The sequence below is a fragment of the Lissotriton helveticus genome, chromosome 5_1 (genome assembly GCF_964261635.1).
Source record: "Lissotriton helveticus chromosome 5_1, aLisHel1.1, whole genome shotgun sequence".
NCBI classification, from domain to species: Eukaryota; Metazoa; Chordata; class Amphibia; order Caudata; family Salamandridae; genus Lissotriton; species Lissotriton helveticus.
In genome coordinates this window covers 1,279,287,864-1,279,311,991 of record NC_136065.1, presented here as the reverse complement: position 1 = coordinate 1,279,311,991, position 24,128 = coordinate 1,279,287,864, and the positions used below count along the sequence as shown (strand labels likewise).

The following is a 24,128-nucleotide window of genomic DNA, read 5'->3' as shown; positions in this document are numbered from 1 at the left end:
TGCCATCGTGCGGAAGGATCTGCCGCCCATTCTGGCCTTTTTAGGACGGGTAATTGTGAGCAGACCTGTCCCTTGGGATCTGAGGGTTCTGTTGGGTTCGTATAGAGAAGCCAGGTCCGACATATAGGCAGGTGCCTTATTATGGATGATCTTGTGACACCATAGCAGAGCTTTAAAAATGATCCTCTTCTTGATTGGCAGCCAATGGAGAGTTGCCAACGAGGGTCGTGAAGGGGCTCTACGGGGCAGTCTTAATACTAGGCGAGCGGCCGAGTTTTGTAGGACCTGTAATTTTTTTATATTTTTCTCTGAAGTGCCCAAGAGTAAAACATTCCCGTAATCAATCCGGGAAGTTATAAGTGCCTGCGTCATAGTCCGTCTGGAGTTGAGAGGCAACAAGTCCAGAGTGCGGTTGAGTGTCTTCATCACTCTGAAGCACTTGCCTACAGTTCTCTTTATATGGCTATCAAAAGATAGCTTATTGTCCACCCAGACTCCTAGATTCTTTGCCTCCCGACTAGGAGGGGGCAGGGGACCCAGGCAGGTGGGCCACCATTCTTTAGTCCAATTGGTCTCATTGCCTCCAATAATGATGACCTCCGTTTTGGTTCCGTTCAGTTTTAAACAGTGCTCTGTCATCCAAGAGGCCAGCCTGCTCATACAGTTATTAAAGTTGTCAGCTTCCCTGGAGGGGGCTTGCGTCAAAGATATTAAGAGTTGCGTATCGTCGGCGTAAGAGACAAGCTCCACGCCGAACGATTGCACCACCTCTGCCAGGGGGGCCATGTATAGATTAAACAGGGTGGGACTCAGGGCCGAGCCCTGAGGCACCCCCTGTTCAAGCACTACGCTGTCTGAGAGGGACGTCCCTCTTTGGACTTGGAAACTTCTATCGATCAAAAAGGCTTTCAGCCACCCCAGTGCCTTGTTGGTTACTCCGGCTTTGTTTAGACACTGTAGCAAGATGGAATGTGCTACAGTGTCAAACGCGGCACTGAGGTCGAGCATGATGAGGGCCATGGTCTTGCCCTCATCTGCTCCCTCTCGTAGGGTTTCAGTGGCCCTAAGGAGAGCCGTTTCCGTTGAAAAATTGGATCTGAAACCCGACTGGGATTTGTGGAAGATATCATGTTCTTCAAGGTGTTCCATGAGTTGGATGTTGGCAATTTTCTCGGCTAGCTTAGCTAAGTACGGTAGCAGAGAAATTGGCCGGAGGTTGTCCATAATATCTTGGCTGACATTCGGCTTTTTTTTGATCGGTAGTACAACTGCCTGTTTCCAATCCGCCGGCAGGCAAGCTGTAGAGAATGAGATCTGGAGTAGATGTCTGTAATAAGGTTCTAAAGCAGGGAAGGCTTCAGCTAAAATTTTCGGAGGCGCCGGGTCTCGGGGAGAGCCCGATTTGATTTTATTACACAATTTAGACAGGACTTCGTACAGGGGAACTTCAAAAGATTTAAGGCACTTTAAAGTTTTAATAAGACAGTCATTTTCTGTGAAGTCAGAAGCCGACTCTACATGATTGGAAAAGCTTGTATATATTTTGTTGATTTTGCCTGAGAAGTATTGTGCAACTTCATTACATGATTCCACAGAATCGTTTTGAGTAGAGGCGTTCGTATCCACTACAGATATTTCTTTATAAATCAGGAACAGTTCCTTCATGGAATTACCTGCTTCCATTATGCGAGAGTGATAGTGCTCTGCCTTGGCCAAACGTACAGATTTGTAGTATTCTCTTTGTGAGTTTTTGTACTTCATTTTAGTTTCTGCACAGAAATTCTGGCGCCAAGCTCTCTCAAGTTTTTTGCAAGTTGTTTTCATGGTCTGGAGTTCTACATTGCCAGTACAATGCAGGATGCTTATAATATATATATATATATATATATATATATATATATATATATATATATATCTGCAATACCTTGCAGCGCTCCACCATTCCAGTGAAATAACAAGGCATGGACCTTCTTTGCAGTATACCGTTTATTGCCCAACAAACAGCTCAGCCATGACGCGTTTCGGCCGTCCCTGCGGCCTTGGTCAAAAGTTTTTTGCAAGTTGTTTTCATGGTCTGGAGTTCTACATTGCCAGTACAATGCAGGATGCTTATAATATATATATATATATATATATATATATATATATATATATATATATATATATATATATATATATATATATATATATATATATATATATATAGTGTATAAATGTTTTAAAGAGGCTTGAATTTGTATTCTGTCTTCTAGGGACTCAGCTCTCTCAATCTAGGCTGCCTGAGACTCTTGGACATTTAGGGCATGTCTAAATTGTAAGTAGTGTAAGATTACCATTCCAGCCACTTTCTATTTATGTATCGACTCTTCTAATGATCTAAGGCCTGCAGTTCCTCACATGTCCCCCAGTCTGTCGATTCCAAGGAGTCCTCCTTCATCCCGGATAGTTTGCCGACTTCATTGGGTAAGTCATAATCCCAAAGGAGAGTTTCTTTAAACAGTTTCCTTTCCCATCTCAAGTGCCTATTTGCCTCCTGCCACACCTGTATTTGCCAGCGCTGTATGTGTTGAGTGTTCATAGACCCTTTTTATCCTGCATACATCCAACAAGGACCCCATAGAGTACCTGTCAAACTTCATCACTAGCTCATCTAGGGGAGAGAAGGGATATTCGTTCATTACTGACAGTTGGACTGCCCAATAATGTTTACAAATGTCTGTAAGGGTTATTCCTCCATTATAGATATCCATGTTTGTTTAGTGATATACTTGGCAGCCCCTCATTTCATCAGGGATATCTTACCACTAGCTCTGCTTTTCTAAAGATATCCTCTGAGATTGGATATGGTGTGTTTAGGAAGAAATGCAAGAATTTAGGTAGTGTGATCATGTCACCTACAGGACGTATCCAGCAGTCTGGAGACAGGAATAGACTTGATCCTCCTTACCCACCCCGGAAGTCAGGCGCCAAGAAACCCTACGTGCGGCCGTAAAACCATGAGAAGGCGCCATCGACTAGGGGAAACTAGAATGAGAGAGAGAGAGAGGAGACGGACGGTGCAGAAGTAGCAGCGGGAGAGGAGAAGAGGCATGAAGCCCAAAGCAAACCCTGAGAGGAGGAAGCAGAGTTGTCCGGGAGAGGAACATGCGCAGCAGTCCCACAGGAGGCAACAGTCCAGGACTACAGGAGAGGATCCTCCTGTTCGCTGGGAGCTACACTGACCATGCCACGCCCCTGGAGGGACGTGGCTGCACCAGGAATTCCGGAAGCACAAAAAAGAAAGAAGACCTTAATTCCTGTTTTGGACTCCCTTCTATGGACAACTTTGTTTACTCCTAAAAGAAAGGATTTATCTATGTTTTGTTTGTTGAAATAGAGACAAAGGATAACGTCAACCCTTCTAGTGTTTTCTTACGGTGACTCCCCATCTCAACGGCTAATTTTGAAACTGATCGCACATTGCAAAACTGCTAGCTGTAACTTCTTCCACTGCCTCATATCTATGTGAATTTATCTAAGCTATTATATAGATTACGGCTCAAGAATTCAGCAGGGTCTCTTGTAAAGTGGGTCCCTAAATATTTGAAACTTTCCTATATTCACCGTCAAGGTGTATGTAGTCTAAGTCACTGCTCCCCAGGAGAATAGCAGGTAAAGGACTGATTTTTACCAGTTAATGCGAAGTCCCAAATATCCACCAAAAATCTTCATGATTTGTAAGAATCAATCTAATGCATCAAGGTTAGTCACATAAAGAAGAAGATAGTCTGCGTTCAGGGACATTCTTCCATCCCTTTTCATCCTATCTTAGTCCCCTCACTAAGGCAATCCGTCCACTCATCTAAGGTTCCAGCACAAAAACATAGATGACAAGGGACATCCCTGCCTAGTCTTTCTGCATAGCTGGAATGGTGAGAACAGCGTCCCATTCGCTCTCACTTTGGCCACAGGGTTTTGGTAGAGGCGCTTGCCTCAAGCTAAGGATTTTGGGCCAATACCCATTTTGTGAAGTACTGTGAAACAGCTATACCTATTATCACCTGCAGATTCAAGTACTCTGAAAACATATTTGCCTTTCAAGGAGCCAAATGCCTTACTAGCATCCACTGATGCGGCCCATCAGCTCAGTCAGCCTTTAAGTGCCTGCCAGGCATCAGTGTAGTCTCCTAAGGTTTAATATAGAGCTTCTCTTTGACATGAAGCCTGATTGGTCAGGGTGCAGCAATCAAGTAACAACAAGGACCGTGGCCAAAAGTTTTGTTTCTACATTCAACAAGGAGATTGGCCGGTATGTGGCCCATTCTTCACTGTTTATAGATTACCTCTGTTGTGGCTGTTCTGAAGTGGCTTTTTGAAAAAAGAAATTAGAACTTGCTGGTGTGTCGGACTTTATCCATCGGGTTACGTTGTTTGACCTGGAGTGTTTAGTCAAACATAACAAGCAATCTCTTATGTGCATGTGATAATAGATGGAACCCTGCACTGGTACCTCAAAATCAATACTTTCATACAGTGATTAGTATTTTACTATTATATGATTTATTCAGCCATATTTGTCTGCCAACCGTGTATCAGAAGTATTATATTTAATATGAATTCCTCATCATATAATATGAAAATCAAGGAGAATGTTAAATATGCTTCGATCATATGTCCTGTTATCTGTTACCTATATATATTGTCCATATTTTGTCAGCCATCTAACCTATATAGTTGTATTTCTTAAATAAGCCATAATTATACCAGGCCTTGTATAGTTTGCCAGCATACCTTATGCTTTCATCATATCAGCATTCAGTATTTGTTCCTCCAGTCAAGTATTTTGTTTGCAGGAACTGCTCTGACAGCTGACAGTGCTACAGTTTTAATATGATTTAGGGTGGGTGACTAACCACCTTCAGGAATAACCAACACTTGTCATGTCGAACCCTAAAAGTTACTATATTAACTGGAGCTCAAGCGCATGGTAGATATGGCACAGAGCAGACAGTCATAACTTAGGGCAATGTGTAAAGTATTTAAGTAGTACCAAAACAGTAATAAAGTCAAAATTCAAAACAATAAAAATCGCAAGCTAAAGTAGAAAAAAAGTAAAGTTTAACAAACCATGTGAGACACAAATGAAAAAAATCCAATTATGGGTACTAGAGATTAATTTGTAAAGTTTTAAGAAGGAATGGCACAAAGACGCACAGAGTGCCTATTGATTGTCAACAGCCACGTTAGGCAAGGATCTGGGTGCCAAATAAGACTGGCGTGATGGACCACGCCAGATGCGCCTACCAGGTTTGTCCAGGTGAAAAATATTACCTTCTGACTTAATCCTTGAAGTCCCAGTCCACCACAGGAGTACACTTCTAAAGACCCAGAGGACCTCAGGGGAAACACTTAGAGACTCTATGGGTGTTAGGCAGAAGCCAACAGCAAGTAACCATACAGTTGCTGCTGGGCAGTTCCAGGATAGACCTCTTGTAGCTTGTTGTATTCATGTAGCTCGAATGGGTAGTCAGCCTGATGACACTTGGAGTCCACTTCTTTGTCCTGGGTACAAGAGGGAACATGTCCAGTCATTCAGGGATCCTCTCAGCTCACATATGGCAGGTCCAACCCTCTGCTCTTCCTCAGGTTCAGCAGTGTTTGGAAGTGGATGCCTAGAGATTCTACATTTATTTCTTGCACAAACTAGTGGGTGGACTGATTCCTGGAAATGCCCTAACCAAAAAGGTAAAACTTCCTGGGGTGAACCATTTTCAAGATGGCCATAGACTACGGCTGCACTAAACCTGGGCTTTGAGGGCTGGTGGTGTATGTGGGGAGTGTTCTTGTGTCCCAGTGTCCTCCCTCATCAAACACCAACATCCAATACGAAGCGTCCCCTGTACCTCTAAAAAAACCCGGAGAAAGACGTCTGGTAGGACTAACGCATGGTTCATCAGCAACGAGACAGTGGATCAACAAGAAATGTCTTGACATCCTGTACCTTTTCTTTCAAGTGCGCCACAAGTGTACCATGTGAACACCACAGACCTGCCAAGCAAACTCTGACACTGTAGTATCAAAAGGCATGCCAGCAGCCCCCAACCTGATTATTATGTGAGGTTTAGAGGAATCGTTTCTGCCCTTCGGGTCATCATATTTACTCCAGGGATGCATTTCAATCCTATTCAAATGCTAATTACTCGCATGAAGAAGGTGGGGATCAAATGTGAATTGGCCACCAGAAACTTTTGAAGTTACATTTCCCTAATACTTATTAAAACAAGCATTTGCAATGCAATAGGTCTCTTATTTGCGAGAGTTTAAGCTATTGGCATTGTAAATGATAATGCCTTTTATTGATATGTTTTGATAATTAACACATAATTAAAAGGCATTGACATGTACATTGCCAATAGCTCAAACTCTTGTAAATGCAAGACCTATTCAAAGAAGCGGCCTCCATTGTCCTGGCTGCTTAGAAAGTGAAAGTGTGCATGTCGCTCTGAATGTTGCAGGAAAGCCTGTTGTGCCTGCAGTAGGAGAAACTTTTTAAAGAAAATAATGCTTACATACTAAAAAAGACTCCCCATGTAACAACCAAAGAAAAAGGGCCAGACCTCATGGGAGGTTACGAATGAAGACAAGGCGGTACTAAGGACGGACTAACAAGAAGCCATCATTTACAAAGGACAATGACATAAGTCAATGACAAATATGGGCAGAGAGTGGGCGTGGCTTCTATCCATACTCCAGTACAGCATGGCTCACGGAGCAGCGCAAGCTCTGCCTATCCTCAACCTTAATATGACTTGACTATCAATTTAGAATTTAACAACTATTAAAAACAATTGTTTCAATATTTTTCTGGCTTGTCCCATTCCAGAGAAACGGTATTAGCATTTTATTCTGTACCCTGGTTTTCTACTTAGGACACCTAGGCATGCTAAAGTAAAAAATTGATTTTGGGGGCTAGGCACTGTAAGGACATGTTGACATTAAATTTCTACATGTCCTACTTTTAACGTGCATGCACCCTGACTTGTGTGTTAAAAGGTCTACATAGGGGTGACAGTAATATTTAAAAGATAGGTTTTGACCTCTTATAAGGTTTTATTTTGAGAGGCCAAGTTAGTTTTTAACCTGCCCAGCAGGCTGCTCTGGTAAGCCTGAAGCCATGTTTGCACTGCCACTGTAGTGGATGGCACAATAGGTACTGCAGTCCACAAGTAGCATTTAACTTCTTGGCCTTTGTGTACATTTTGCTAGATATACTAGGGACTTACAGGCAAGTTAATTATACTAATTTGAGGTATGCTAATTCAACCTTGTTTGAAGGGGGAGCACAGTCAATGTACTACTGATTAGCATGGGTAAAGTGCACAGAGTTCTAGAGCCAGCATAAACATGGGAATCACTGTAAGGTAAAAATCTGGGGTGATCCCACAGAAAAAGCAGAATTCCTATAGCTGATATGGTACAATGCTTCAGATTTTATACAAATGTTCTGATCTCCAATAGGATAGAAGGCAAGACACTCAACAAGTTATCACTGAAGGCCTTTGATTGTCAAGCTAGATCATTAGTGTTTCTGTGGACTCTGTTAGACCAGGCTGTCAGTTGTGTCATGGATTGATTTCCATAAGATAATTGTGCCTGTGGTTAACAAATTTTAAGATGAATGTTTAGCCGAAGAGCATGGATCCTCATTTTTCTGTTCTCCTTTTTTTTGTTTTTGTTTGCGCATGTTCAACTAAAGGCATCTCATGAAGTCAAAGACAATCCTTAAAGGCAGTCAGCACGGAGGGCAAGTCTCAGTTCAAAGACAATAATACCTTCTGTAAAGACCTTTACGCAGAAGAGCAAGCCAGCATCAGTCAACTGTAGGAGAGAACCAGCCTGCTCCCACAAAATAACTTTCTCTTTCCCTCTTCTAAAAGCAACTCTGGAGTAGTGACTAGGGAGAAATTATAAATAGGGTTCCTGGTTTTATGATATTTATTTTTTCCATCTGTATTTATCCATATTTATTTTGTGGCCATTTTATTGGTATTTATGCATATTTATTTTATGTTTTGAGAATAAATGAGCTGTAAAATGGTCTATTTCCAACCTATCTGGCTGATAATCAAGCACTCATACTTTTATGCCTGGCACGTTTTAGCAAATTAAGCAGCGAAATACTACACTGTCAGGTAAATATTAGTATTACACACATCTGTTAACATGTGCCTGTATTTAAGGGAATCGCATCCGGTTTTAAATCTCTATGATCATCTGCTTAGCTGTTGGTCAGGAATTCCAACAAGGTGTCACGCACAATTTTCTGTACTTTTCCGCTTATAAAAATAAATAGGCGGAAAATAGATTTTGTTTCTGTATTTTTGTAAAAATCAATAAAAACTGAAAACTGGAAACCTTAATCATAAATAATCTATAAGTCGCATCCAGGTATAGGTGGATACTGAATAATGTTCAAAATTGAATTGTTTAAGATTTAAGACATCACTGCATTCTATTTCACAATAGAGATGGCCAGATTCCATTAGAATCATCTTTAAGCAGAGAACAATACCTTTCTGCAGCGGTAGGCGCTAAAATCAGACTTTCCAAAGAGAAAGACAAAGGTATCTATTCTTGTTCAAAGGAGAAGACCAAAATAGGAATTTAAACAGTAGGTAACCTTTACGCTGTAGTTTTTAGTACACATATCCTTTACTCCTCAGCTTTTACCCTGCAGGCATTTACTCTGCATGCCTTTACTCCACTAGTAAGAGTTTTTTTATGGCAGGGGTGGGTTAAAGGGAGTAAAGAGGTAACGGATATACTAAGGTAAGAGATATTTTAGGGTTGAGAGGTGGGTGGGGGAAAAGGGGATTTTAGGGGTAGGTAAAGAGCAGGTGAGGGTAATTTTACGGTTGAGAGGTGTATAGCAGTTAGGGTTACTTTAGAGTTAAAGGGTGGGGACAGGTAAAGGGTGATTTTTAGGGTTAATGGACGGGTAGAGGTAAAGGGGGAAAAGGTAGTTTAGTATTCAGGGATGGGTGAAGGTAAAGGGAAGTTGTGTTTTTTTTATTTAAATGGGGATTGGGGTGTTACGCCAAAAAAGCACTATAAAAGGGAGATGCAGGGGGTACGCCTCCATGTAAATTGTTATAAATGTTGCTGTAATTGCATAGAAATAGATTTAAGTCCAAAAGCAACAACATTGAATATATCGGAGTAAAGACTTGTGTTGTAAATGTAACCATGGAATGAAAGCATACAGAGTAAACTCCGGAGTGAAGGCATGCGGAGTAAAAGTTTGTGAACAAACGTGATATTCATTCAGACCCATTCTTGCTCTAAAGCCGGCAAACCAAGTGATAAAACAAGTGAAATGTATTATGGTTACATTGCATCAGATTTATCCTTCAGTATATCTATGATATTGGATATGTGCCATCAACATGTAAATATAATTTCCCAGGCGCCAGACTGGATCTGGATGCTTTTAACAGGAATGCTCCTGCATGCTAGTAAGTGGCGCTAAACAGCTCCCTGTTGACTTTGTTCTACCCCAGAAATGGAGATGCAGCTGCCTATAATTGCTACTCCTGCGTCTCAACATCAGTTTCTTTCTTGCTCTGTCTGTACTCTTGGATGTGGACCCCAACAATAGTCAGGTACCAGAGTGCAGAGTCCTAATTTGGGACTTTGTTAGATGGAAAAGAACGGGGAGCAGGGAATGTATTCGGAAATCTGCGTTTACAGTTTTCAACAGAAAGGTTGTTTATCAAAGGTAAGTCACTTTTTCTTCTGACGGATACTTCTAACCCCAGATTACTTACTTTTAGAATAGGTACATTCTAAGGTGTTGTGCCTGTGAAGTGGCTCAGATCAAAAAGTCCTGTCAGACCTGGCTATGTAGGTAGCAGTGCTTTTTGAACGTGTGCACTGACTCCCAGGTCTCAGCATTTCAGATGTCAAGGACAGGCATCCATGTGCCCGTAGCAGTTTTGCCCTGGTGGAATGGGCCCACGATCCTTCGGGGAGGATGCTTCTTGGGCAGTGCATTGCAGATCTTAAAACTTCAACAGAGTCCTTTCCCACACTACTGAACCCTTCTTTGTTCAAGAGAACCCCCACAAAGAGCTGATCGTCCACCCGGTAATCTTGGTGTGATCGATGTAAATACTCTTTTGGGATCTAGACAATCCAGTCTCTCTTGCTCTGTCGAGAGGTGAGGCGGAACAAAGACAATTGGATAGATTTCCCAATGTGAAAAGCATTCGAGTATTTTCGTAAAAAGGCTGCTCTGCTCTTCAACACCACTTTACCTGTTGTGAACAGTGCTATAAGGCGGCTGCACCAAAAGAGCTTGGAGCTTACGTTCATGGCAAGCCGAAGGTGTCTCAACAAGACCGGCTTCAGAGTCAGGAGACACAGTGGACAGCTATACATTAGTTTGAATACAATATACAGTTAGAGTATCAACCAGAAAGAGCACAGCCAAAGTAAACCATCAGAATTTGTAGAGCCCGGCTAATCACCCATGAGGCTATCTATGTGCTAGGATCTAGCTGTTGAGGGTGGTATCAGTGGAATAGCCAGGTCTTAAGTCCCTTTCTGAATTCCGGGAGAGAGGTTCGAAGTTGGAGGGGACAGTTGTTCCAGGATTTAGCAGCGAGGTAGGAGAATGAGCGTCCTCCAATGTAGCTCCAGCAGATGCAAGGTGTGCGCGAGGGAGGATCGCAGGTGTCTGGAAGGTCGGTTAATGTGCTGGCAGTGGTTGATGTATGCCGGTCTTTGGTCATGAAGGGCTTTGTAGGGGTGTATCAGCATCTTGAAGTGGCAACTCTTCTGGATGGGGAGCCAGTAAAGCTTGTTTAGGTGGGGAGGTGGTCTAGGTCCATTTAGGGTGGCTGAGTTCTGTATCATCTGGAGTCTCTTTAGGAGTTGGGTAGTGATTTTACATAGAGGGTGTTGCTGTAGTCCAGGTGGCTGGTGACTAGGGCCTGCCTGACAGTTTTTCTGGTGATAATGGGAAACCATCTGAGGATTTTTTTCTGGAGCATACAGAGAGTGAGGAAGCAGGCGGGAGCGACTGCAGTGATCTGAGGTTTCATTGGCGAGTTTGCTGTCCAGGATGATATCAATGTTGCGGGTGTGGGTGAGGTTCTGATTTCTGGTTCCCCCGGTCAAGGGTTACTCTCTGTCAGTGGCTGCGATCAGGGCAGTTTCGGTGCTGTGGTTGGAGCAGAAGGCGCATTGGGAGGTGTCCAGCAGATTGTTCTTCTCCAGTTGTTCTGAGAGTTGTTAGTTAATGGTTTTATTGAGGGCTTTGACAGTAAAGGGGAGCAGAGAGATTGGGTGGTGGTTCTTGAGTTTGCTAGGGGTCCGTAGAGGGCTTTTGAGTATAGATTTGACTTCTGCATGTTTTTATTATTCTGGGAAGGTGGCCATAGATGCGTTAAAGGAGGGGAGATTGTTGCTGATTTTCTCGCTCTTGAGGTTGAAGTGGTGGTGACAGGGGTCTATGGCTGCTCCAGAGTGGACAGAGTTCATGATGTCCTTAGTGTTCTGTGTGGTGAGCTGTTCTCATGTGGTGAGCGGGTGGTTAGAGTTGGCCACAGTGGGAGCAAGGAGGTTGTAGAGGTCGGTGGGTCGGGGTTCAAAATTTTTGTAGATGTTGGATATCTTGTTTTGGAAGAAGTCCACCAGGGTGTCAGAGTTCTTGGGATGGGCATGACGGTGTTCTCTGTGGCTGATAGGCTGGAGTACTCTCTGGCAATGTTGAAGAGTTCTTTGCTGTGATTGAAGCTGGCTTCGATGTGGTTGGCCAGGGGGCACCTTCGCATGTCTTTCAAACAGTGGTAATTGAATAGGGCTGTCTTGAGGGTGGCTTGGTCTGCGGGGTACTTACTGGTGTACCATCTCTTTTCTAGATGCTTTCGGTTTCATTTCATGGTTCTGAGTTCCAGGGAATACCAGCTGGCCTGCTTTGTGGATCTCCTTGGTTTAGAGGGCTTAATTGGGGCCACTCCGTCGGCGCAGTTGGTGATCCAGGTAGAGAGATTCTTGTTAGGTGGTGTTAATGGCGTCAATCGACTGATTCTGTTTTGCTCCAGCTTCGGAGGAAGGCTTGGAGGTGGTGCCTGGGGGTCCTGTGATGGTGAAGTTGATGATGGCGGGTTGGTCCAGGTGAGTTCTGTGACATGACTGTATCTGTCACTGGCAGTAAAGATGGGGTTAAGTGAGTGTTCGGCACTTTGTGAGGGGTTAGTGACCAGTTGGGTGGGCCCAATGTTGCTCATACTTTGGAGGAGGGTGTTGGTGTTATTGAGGTCGTCTAAGTGGAAATTGAGGTCACTGAGGAAGATGTAGTGTTTTCAGTCAATGGCGAGTAGGGTGATGAAGTCAGGGATGGTGTTGCCAAAGGTGAGGCAAGGTCCTGGGTGTCTGTTGATAAGGGTACCTTTGATGGCTGTTCGGCCATCTGTACGGAGTTGAAAGTTTAGGTGCTCCATGATGTGTGCTGTCGTCTTCCGGGGTAGTTCAACAGATAGTTTCTTTGTGGACGATAGCGATACAGCCTCTGTGTTTGTTGGTGCAGTTTCGATGAACCATCTCGTAGCTGTTGGGAGTGGAAGTGGTGATTTCAGGAGCGGAAGCGTGGGTTAAGCCAGGTTTCGATGATACAGATGACATTGGGGACAAGGGAGGTGATGGTGTCCTAAATCTGGGTGCCATGTTTGCAGAATGACTGGGCATTGAGCAAGAGGCAGTGGAGTGGTTCCGGGGTGGCAGTGGCCAGTGAGGTGGGTGTAATGGTAGTTTCTGTGTGGGCAGGAATTCCGGCACTGCAAGCAAAGAGATCGAGGTGAGGTAGCAGTGGTTGCTGCGTAGTTTGGGGGTCCAGGGTATGGAGCTCAGCGGCTGCATATCTGTGGGTAGCAGAAAGGTCCGGGTTCTTGGCACTGGGCGCGGCCCAGGTGGAGACTGGAGCACACAGGTATGCCTTTGGCACGCCCATGCTGCGCCTCTGTTAGGTAGCTCCTGCAGGCGTATTGGGTGGCGTGATTGGCGAATCGGGCAGAAAAGTGAACGGCGAGGCCACTGTGAACTAGAAAAATTACAACAAAAGTACAACAGCAATGAAAAGGGCCTGGAAAATGTACTTGGAGGACAGTAACAATAAGAATTGAGGGTTAATCTTTACTGCCAAAAAATTATACTAATGAAACAGTTGCAATGCAATAACAGTTACGATATAATAGAGATGATACAGAGAAACAGCTGAGGGTATCAGAGAAGCTAGTGGCAGTGTCATGAAGACCTGCTTAAGGGCAGAGGGGGGAGCTGGCACAAGGACCTTCTCTTCATATTCCTGACACAAAAAGCTTTCAGTATTTCTAATCACTAAATAAACAATTTCCTCAGCTGTTAAGGAATATAATTTTAAGATTCTTAAATGATAGCATTTGCAAATAGTCATCCTCTTTGTGTTTCTCCTGAATGTACTTATTATTGATGTGCCTAAGTGTTATTTTCCTTGAAGTGAACAAAAGAGTCTGTGCTACATGACAGAATTTGATATATACATTGTACATGATATTTGCTGTGGAAAGCTCATGCAATGCCTTACATAATTCATCCTCCTTCACATGCGTTCCCAGACACAGGAATGGAGAGTTGGTCCATCCTAGAAAGGAAGGGGAGGAGAGAATCAATAGCCAATGAGGACTGCTCTTTGACTCTGGGACCGTAGAGAATAGTAGAGAATGGAATTAATAGTCATTGTAATGTGTTTGTTCTCCATATACTTCAGATGACTTTAACAGCCCCACCAATAGTTTCTTTATGTTGCTGTTGGCTATAAGTCCCTCTTAGATGCTAATCTTGTAAAAAGATAAATAAACTATCCAATCTATTCTACTTCATTTTATACTATGGATCAGTACCTTGCAACACAAAAGGAAACTGCATTCTATTAATGTTACAACAAGAAATGGTAAACACTTTCCCAGAGGTCTCACAGCAGCTTAAATCACACTCCAATCACAACAATGTAAGGAAATCTTAGTTCAATTCAAAATGGGTTACATCACCCAGATTATTTTTTTTAAAATCTTTTTTGTGTGTGCAATTTTCAGAGTAACCACATTGAAAAACAAACAGTGGTGTGGAGGATGCATATATAGATTGCAGTAAATCATAGTACAGGGAGTACACATGCAATATTTATTACAATAGATTCATAGCATTACAGTGCATACAGGCATGATCCCGCACGTGCCCCTGTACTGCCACAGTCTTATGTACTGGCCTCTCAGCCCTGGTGCCCTTTATGATTCTCATTCGCTCACATCACCCAGATTCTTGAAAAGATGTTTTGTTAAACCATTCATAAACCTCTCAAGCACACTCTGTGAAGTGGCAAGTTTGGGAAGTAGTAACCAGTGCCTCACTTCTATCCCTTAACACTAGAGCTTCTTTACCTCCTAACCTTTGTTAGAGTTTACGCAAATACAATGGTTACCAGATGCTAAGGGCCATATGTTCAAAAAAGTAGAAATTGCGATTTCCTAATTGTGATTATTAACGAAGCAACCTACATCATGAGTATCAATGAGGTAGGGTGCAGTTTGAGGCCCGTTAGGAATGATGCCAATCCCAGGGGCCATGTCTGTGATTTCTTTTTAATACAGCAATCTTTTTTTTTCTCCTTTTTTTTTTAATTGCAGTTAATTTTCCTTAAAGGAAAACGGTATGTGTTTAAAAAAGTAGATAATGACATTTTTAAGTTTCATTTTTAAAGTGTAGGCAGTGGTCCGTAGGACAACTGCCTGCTCTTAAAAGGAATCATATCTTATATCGCATTTATTTAGATACATTTCTATAACACCTACCAGTCTTCCAATTTACCTTTATTGGCTATTTTCTCGCTGAAGCATGGACTTTAGATGGGCCACATGAGCTTCTTCTACAGCAGATATTGTTTCTAATTAGTCACATCTTTCGCCTAGCCCTTTAATTTTTTTTTCTCAATAGTATCTAGTTGTAATTCCATTTAATTTCCTATTTCAGATTTGCTGTGCTTTCTTAATATAATGCCACAGGGACAAATTGGATAGTGGGGTGGGGCACTCTTGTAATTCGCCATTTTCCAGTTCAGTGCAATTTTCCAAAGTGTGCTTCTAGAAAACTAGATTTGTTCCTCACACCATCTCTATCCTTGTGATTGTTTCAATCATTGGGTATTTTACCTGTGACATACCCTTCTGCATTCTTTGGCGAAAGCATAGGGTATTGTGATAGAGTTGAGCAGTTTGACCAGTGCATAGAAGGTGCTATATTGCAACTGCTACAACAGCTGGTTTCTTCCCAAGATAAATTACCTCTTCTGAGGAAGAGTTGGAGGAAGGATTGGTGTGAGTTGTTGTTACAGGGTCTACATTCGAGCTATTGCTGGATTAATTTGTCAGGTTCACTGTGCTTTTGGGGTTGACTTTGTGATATTCCCCCTCATCACAGTAGATGAATGATTGCCCCATTTGCCCAATTACTAAAGTTTCTAACAGTTTCTGGCTTGAGCTTCGCTTTACAGTCAATTTCGAAGTCCAGCTAGGCTAGTACCGAGCTAAGCTGGTGACGATTCTCCTCCTGAGATTTGGCGGGTGCACGAGCACAGCAGCAGGCTGCGGGGTGGAGTATTCTTCAACGATCTGGACCTCTTGTAGCACCTCTTGTGCCGGTGTCCTTGATTGCGCTAATTGAGTGTTGTGGTAGTATGTCTGGGTTTGCCTCTGGAGTTTCTTTTCACATGCAAGGCAAAGTAGAGCAAAACAAAGATGTGTAGCTGCCTTTGTTCACGCATTCCTACTACTGCTACAGGTTCACCCACGGAGAGCTCTCAGCATGGACGAGCTGAGCTATGAGTCGCCATGACAGAAGTAAAAACTTACACAGCTTTTTATAAAAGATAGTTGAAAAGCGCCTACAGAAAGAAAATTGACTCACCCTAAAGGTAACTTGTTCCATTTATATACTGCCTACTCATCCAGTTTTGCGGTTTCATAGTGTTATTACTATTTTCCAATATGGTCGTCTTCAATGTACTGACAGTGTGAAGAATGAATAACAAAGATGGCCATGCCAGATGCAACCGCAGGATCAACATGCAGCGAAGAGCATTTGAATTCCAGAGCCATCTAGTCAACATTTCTTTTTGTTTCAGAACTACAGAAGCCCTAAAAGGAGCATACAACCCCTCTTCTGGGCCTCTGTCTGCAATATCCCTCTTCTTGTGTCACTTTTCAAATTCTAATACACATGAAAGGACTCTCTTTTGAATGCCAAGTCATTGAGCACAGCTTAGAACTATTTTTGCACAAGTCACAACAGAATATTCCTGCAAGCCTCCACTCACTGGTTAACCCATGTCACTTAATCATTGTGGTGATGGCTGCGGCAGTAATGGTATGAAAAAATGCTTAGGCAACTATGTTAATGTAATTTAAATATAATGGGGGCATCAACATTTGAATACTGCACCCCCGATCAAAAACTAAATTATATCTTTTTATTGTATCAAAAAATGGAAAATGACCATAAAAACATACATTTCAGTCTATATGCAGTTCACTTAATTAAAAATGTTTGGACATTGCTGAATAACAAAACAATCCTAACATACATTCAACCTTCCTCATTCATCCTTCACTATATTTTTACATTAAATAGTGTATACATCTTTATTATGATAAGTTCACTTTGATACATTTTCAAACATTCTTTAGCATTATTTCATCAAGTTGTTTTTCCAACTGTGAGGATTTTTTAAATGACTTTGTCACATCAGTCATGGCTTTGTGTTCCCATCACCTAGTAGTTGCGGCAGTAGCAGTGGAAACCATAGGCTGGTCTAACATAGCTTCCAATTTTCCCAGGTCCACGCAAGATGTGCTGCTCCAGTGCAGCTTTTTTTCTTTGAATTCTGGTACTTGTTGTCCTGTTTTATAATGGCATAAACAACGCTACAATTCCCAGAATAAAAAAAAAAAATCTGGTCTGGAGCAGCACTTCACACATGGATCTGGGAAACTTTGCACGACTAGTCTACTGTAATGCTATTTACACAGTTATTCAATGGGAGTCCTCTTTATTGTACAGTTAATTAAAACTGTAACATACAAACATCTCATCAATGCTTAATTAAAAGAACATTTTTAAAGCACATTATAAAAGCAAGCAGTCAAGATTAATAACAGTTCCCAAGCAGCATTTCTGATTAATGGCAGGAATGTTGAATGTAACCATTTAGAGCCAAAAGAGAAGTTTGAGGTGCAAAAGGCAATATCAGAATGACCCAGGATTTGTTGCAGTTGCCAATATCTAGCTTTCAGCAAAGTCCTTTAGTACAGTGGTAATATAAGAAGGGACTTCAGAATGCTTCAACAGCTCTTAGTGAGCTATCTCTGTTGGGTGTGTTGTTGTGTCCTGCAAGGTGATCCGATTTGACCCCCTGCGTGCCGTCTCATGTTTCTTTAGCTGTGAGCTGTATGCAATGTGGTTAAAATAATGTTAATAAACTTCCCAGCCCTTGCAAGAACTTGAGCGGAGTTGTTGCTAAAGCACAAATCAAATGCTTCCCTGCAATGCCTCTGCAGCTTGTCCCGATAGACTGGAAGCAGTAGCCGACGACGGTCATGAAAAAGGCGAGGACAACAGCATAGCAGGTGTAGCCAAGACTCATCTGGGTAGTTACAAAGCCTACATGTTAACTGTCCATTCCTCCGGGCCCAAAGCGTGTTAAAGTCGTAGATTGGAAGGGCTAAAAGCCTAATATAAATAATTTTATTACGAGTCTGTGATTGAAGGGAATAATTAAAGTATGGTTGATATTTCCCTTTGATGTACGAGGCGTCCAGGCCTCTGAAGAGTGGATTTTTAGAAAGCCGAGCGATGTCTCTCTCAAATGACACTAAGATAATTTGGCTTTGTATAGTTTTTTTCCACGTTGACAGAGGAATGGCTGGATTAGTGAGGCTTGTGGTTTCAATCTTCAATGTGGAAATGGCCAAATGCAGCTGTCTGTACCAGGGGGAGCGTTCGTCCGTGAATATAAATTGAAGTTTTTCTTTCAAGGATTGAGCTGATGTGCGCAGGGTATGGATGTAAAACTTCATTGTCGCCTAAGCAATGAAGGTCTGGAATTGCCAGGCCCAACTCGAGCCTCAGCCTGACCCTCCTTGCATGCTGGAGAATAGAAAATATTTTCTTATAGGCCATTGTTTGATAATTCGCTAGAAAAAGGTCAGTTTTCCCTGGAAAAACCAGGTGACCGTAAGGTAATTCTGACAGCAATTTGGCATGTAAGACCCTCAAAAGTTACTCAATGAAAACGGTCCACAATGTAGAAAAGCCTGAAACACAACACAATGTATCCCCAGCCTGTGCCTATCAGAACACATGATCCTAGCACTGAAGATCCTGCTTTGACTGCTGATCCTATTTCAGAATCTTCTAGTGTCCTGTATAGATTCATAAGTAAGGATCCTTGAATACATGTAAATGGTGTTCCGGAAACTTCAGATAACCATTTTACCAAGGTGGTCTTTCTTGATACGAGTTGTCTTCCACATTGGTTCTGTGGAAGGGTCTCTTCTATAAACAAGACCCCACTAAGTCTAATTGAATGTAAAATCGAGATCATATGAGGGTTAAGAGCTCACTTGTTCCTAACTGCCTTTGGCCATCAGTAATCAGGTTAGCTCACTTTTGTGGCAACTGTCTGGCTTTCTTTCCATACAGCAATAAATCACTAGCTTCTCGTACATCCATCCCCTTGTGTGACGGAGCTCTGATTTATTTATAAATGAGTTGTACACCCAGTTTTTATAATGAAAAGTTACCTTCAAATGCAGCACACCCACCATACCTTGTTATGAGGTGTTTTAGAACTGAAATTGCCCTTTGTTTGCTTAGGTTACTGTTGTTTTTTTTTTATAGATGATGATTACTATGAAGATGACGAGGACGATCCAGATGCCTTAAAGGACCCTCTTTATCAAGTTGATCTACAGGTAATGTAGTTTTACTGCCGCCCCACATGATTAGAAGAAGTGGAGAATTGTACTGTAAACAGTTGGTTGAGTGATTGGTGCTGCTGTCCTCACTGATAGAACTGGCATTTGAACATGAATCCTACCTTTGCCAATACCAGTTCATGTGACTTTTGTTAAGCTATGTTTCATAGGAATGGTTGTTTCCAAAGTGCAACAGTTATGATAAAGTACTGTCAAATTGTGTGCTGCAGCGTTGGTTTTTGTGTTAATTTATGGCCGCTGTCAATGGAGACTGAATATTTCAATTTTTATGTATCTCACTGTTGCACCCTCCTATTTTTTAAGGTACAGAGCATCATGTCGTCATGGTAGTCTCTTCGCTGTAGAATAAGTGCAATAAGTTGAAGTTAAGCCTGAATCTTATATTCGAGTGAACAGTAAATAGTTTAGTAAGATCAGGTGTTCGCTTATTCCAGAGTACAAAAGAGCTTGTTTTTGAAGCTACTATTCGCTCTACTCCTGTGTGATATACTCCAGAGGGTTTTTACTTGTAATCGCATTCCCACGTGCTCTCCTTCAGCGGTTCATTGTTGGTATACATCACCAACTGGCTTGATTGTTCAAGGCTCTGCACCTTGCTTAGAGCAGTGCCCAACCGTAACACAAGTTTACATTTGTTTCCCTTAATTTCCAGTTTTGTTGTTTTTTTCCTTTTTGGTCTCATGATAATTTAGGTTTAAATATTTGCAACATATGCAAATAGTTGATTTGAAACGCTTACATACAAGCAGCTCTCTGTAGTACTTGGGTTCTCAGCTGGTCAGCAAAAATGTAGTTCTTGCCTTGTTATGGTCGCAAAGACCTCCTTTTCATGTGAAAAGAAATTGATGGCTCTGGTGAGTGGAGTCGTCCGCTGAGTGGACAGTGTCAGCAGTGTGGACCTGTACTCTGGATACTGGGACTCCCAATTGGGCGTTCTTGAGGTCTCAGAGCAAATCCTCATGTTCCGTAGTTAGACAAAAATATTTTCTAAAAGTAACTTTCTTCTTCAGAGTCTGGGGATTGGCCAGAGCTGGTTCTGTAGTCATTTGGTAAACCCCCTCAATGATGACAGTAGCATTTGGAAGTGTCACTCACAGTTCAAGTTCTTTGTAATTGAAAAAAAGTATTGCACCTCTACTGAAATACCAGTTGACCTCCTCAACCCCCATGTGCCTGCTCCACAGTGTGCATATGTAGTGGCAGCCCTGAAAAGCTGCATACAAATAGGCCTCACTTTACCAGTTTTTTGGGAATTAGCAAGTACCTGGATTAAAGGTTCATCTTTAATTCTTCCTCTGGCAATTCTTCTATGACAGTGGCTTTGTAGAATGTGTGACCCCTCCTAAAGCAGTTTCTCTTTAATCTCCTTATACTGTTGAGTTTTGCATTGTGAAGGAAATCTCTTAAGTGGAAAGCTGCACTTTTGTATTGGAGACATAATAGATGTTCCTCCTTAAAAAGCTCCAACTGCCCCATTGAAGTTGCTTCTGACACCAGACCACTATCCTCACCAGACACTGGATTTACAGCTGTCTGCCTAAGAAGTCTAAAACTGGATCCAACTACTCATCTTGGTCTACAGGAGATGTTGTCCCCCTTTCTCTTTGAGAAATGCCTGTCTAGAAGTCAGGAATTTACTCCAAGATACACACCCCTTTTTCATATTTTCTCATGAGAGCTCATATTGTCACGCTTCTAAGATCCTAGAATATGAAAAGAGCATGCATTTTGTGGTTGAAGGCAGACCTTTTCTGTTGAGGAGCCTCCTTCTGGCTTCGTCAGTCATTCAGTCTGCACAAAGAGGTCCACTGCTCATCTGGTTTTGCAGATAGTGCAGGTATTGCCTGGCCCCTTAAAAATATCCACTATTTGTAAAAATACCCCTCACACACCAAAAGGGCCCTTGGTGTCATGCTTCATCATCGGGGTCTTCCTGCCCCGCTGCGGGACGGGGCGTGCTGCGACTGGCGACTACGCTGGAGCACTTTCATTTTGTAAGTGCTCTGTGAGGTGTATTTGAGTGAGTGAGGTAGGGTCAGGGGTGAATGGCAAGATGTTAAAAAATGCCTGGCCTTATGGATTCAAAAAAACTTTATTGGTCATAGGCTGGTATTAATAAAACAGTGTGTCGGATAGTCAAAGCAATTAATGTGCTGATTCTCCTTGAGTCAACATGTTTCGAGGCTTATGGCAGCCCCTTCATCAGGACAGAGTAGATCCCTCTGACACTCACTGGTTGCTATCAATATGTGAAAAGTGTATATACAAGTGAATTAAATACATTTTACCATACCTATGTGGTATAAATATATGTTTTTATTAATACCAGCCTATGACCAATAAAGTTTTTTTTAACCCCTTCCATGCTAATGACGAGCTGAGCTCGTCATCAGCTTTACCTACCCTGTGCGGATGACAAGGTGAACTCGTCACTCAACATGTTGATTTTGAAATCTCAGCGCACAGCGGGAAAACCGCTAGCGTCCAAGTGGTTAAGTGGTCAGTGTTCAAGAACCTGGACGCAGCCAAGCCCCAGAACACTTCCCCATAATTAAGTGAGGTCACAAAGTTAAAACATAACAGTAGGCTTCATTGTCTAATAAAGCGCTGTTAAACTAACGCTGTGAGGTAGGTGTATCCAGCCATCTAGGTGATCTGGCGATCATCAGTGCAAACACTCAGAGCGGTCTCAGAATTAAGTTCTGGCCATTTAAATACAATCATTGACCGCGCCAATAGGCTTTACCAATGCAACATCTATTGGCTTTGTCAATGATTGCTGTGCTACATGGCTTTATGTGTAAAAACAAAAGCTATGGTTCGGCATGTGTTCAAGGTGACTTTAAGAGTTAAGCTTTGTTGCTTTGTAAGGTGATGATACGATTTCATCCTAATCAGTCTACCAGTGTCCGCATTATTTCTTTCCGCATCCATCCAAGAGAAGAGTTTGCAGAAATTTGGTTTGAAAATGGCTCTCGCTCAATTTATATTGAAGAGAATAGAAAGGTATAGTCAGACCCCCTGCTTAATTGTCTTCAAGAAGGCAATATGCTTATGAAATGTCCATGTCCTCATCTCATTTGTCAACCCAAGGAAGACTTTGATCTACCCAGCAGCATAAAAGCCCCTCCAATAATCCAGTAGCCCAATTACAGACCCTCGGGTCATAGGACAGCAACACCTGGTCTCTGTTGGGAACATAATCAATACTAAAACAAGTTGTTTAAATTCTCCTCCACTCTGCCTGCAGTTTTTCAGTTCCTTTTCTCAATTAAAAGTAGCAGGAGCATTTTATCTTTTTTTACTGATTGTAGTTTTGATCCTGTCTGCCAGTCTGTTTGTCCAAACTTACCAAGCACTGTCGGGCCTTTGGCTGTGCAGTCCTGAAAGTGTTACGGTTTCAGTCTACGTTAGTTTCAAACTTTTGCCTACGCTTTAGTACAGTGGTCTTACATGACTATTCCTTTTTGCATGGTGTGACTTTCTGACTAGTAAGATGACTTTTTGATTTAGTACATAGACTTCAAGAGGACCTGTTGTTCCTGTTGTTTGATAGCCTCTCATGCATGAGTAGCCTCTTGGCCTTACATTGTTGAATTCCTAACTTTCCTTTTAGGTCTTTTCCTGGCTGCCAAGCCAGTGTACATATTAAACCTCACTGTGGTCTCAGTTTAGGTGTTAAATGTTTTATATGTAAGTTTACAAATCTTTACATCTTGCAATCTTTATTTGTGCCTTTAGTGGCATTCATAGATGCTCACTGCGTCAGAGAGCTACTATTTTTCTGTTGAAGCCGACTCAGTGTTAAGGATTTTAGTTCTGTAAACCTATCGGACCTACATTTAATTTCTTTGTGTGCTGTATGCAGATTCTCACATAAAGCAATACTTCCAACCATTGTTTGCTATTCCTTCCTCTGAAGACGGGAACTCTTGACAGTTTTGCTGTTGGGGGAGCTCCACTCTAAACTGTGCACATTTAGAACATACTTTCCTGACTAATTCCAAGAATAAGCATCTCATGGCCTCAATTGCATATTAGCTTGCACATGGACATATTCCCCCTTCTGATGGTAATAGAGGTTGCATTCTATTGATTCTTACTTGCCATGCTTAGCACTTGTGTTTTTTTTTTTTATTTCATCCCCAAGTAATTTTGCAGTGCGAAGGGATCTCTTTGGGTACAGTAAGAAATAGGCATTGGGTAACATATTCTTTACTGCCTCCTTCCTGTATGAAGCTTGCAAACCAACCCCTGGCGCCTTGTTCCCGCCAGACAGAAACTGAAAAGGGTACATCTGAGCTGCGTATTTGGTTAGGGCCTTAGCACTGAGCCGAATCAGTTCCTATATCATGTGTCATGCTTCCTCCCAGTGTGGAGGAGCGTAGCCCCAGGATTAGGAAGGAATGTGGGCTAAAGTAGTTACTAGAGTGGTGTCAAACTTCATTCCGTGAGAACTAGAACCACACAAGATTCAACAGTATTTGTATAAGATAAATTTAGATTTAACTAATGTAAATTGAACTATTGCAAAATCTGGCAATAGCTTAGCTGTTTGGAGGGCAGGACTACTTTAAATGTGGTGACGATTTACTGTAGAATGTGTTGGACCAGTTTGGCTCATCACAGCTCCAATAGCCTGATTGAAAATTGCTGCAGTTTTAGTCCACAAAGTGCCTTTTGGGTGGAGCTCGCAGAGAGAGAAAATTGGGGGGGAAAAATCCTCAGACTTTACAACTTCCTTTTCAGCCCTCACACTAGGTCAGGGAAATCCTCATCACCTGACAGTGAGGGTTTTACGGCAAAGCTGCTGTCTAAATCATCAACAATTATGATGACAATGTAGACTGCCACAACCATGTTTGCTATTACTGCCTCACCTATGATCGCCTTGTCTATGATGGCGTCATCTTCGATGGCATAGTCTAATAGTCATCTATGACGGCCTCATGTATGACTGTAGTCTTAGACGGCCTCATCTACGACTGTCGTCTAAGACAGCCTCATCTACCATTGCCTTGTCTACGACTGTTGTCTGCGCCAGCGTCATCTACGATTGCC

General features: G+C 42.2%; 1 protein-coding gene across 1 annotated transcript in view; it reads left to right on the top strand.

Moving 5' to 3' along the window:
* The window catches only part of IPO9 (importin 9), a 514,800-nt gene that overhangs the window by 444,988 nt on the left and 45,684 nt on the right, over positions 1-24,128 (top strand). Inside the window, exon 24 of the mRNA XM_078644100.1 lies at positions 18,970-19,043. Coding sequence (XP_078500226.1) covers positions 18,970-19,043 — 74 coding nt within the window. The remainder of the gene's footprint in view (positions 1-18,969; positions 19,044-24,128) is intronic.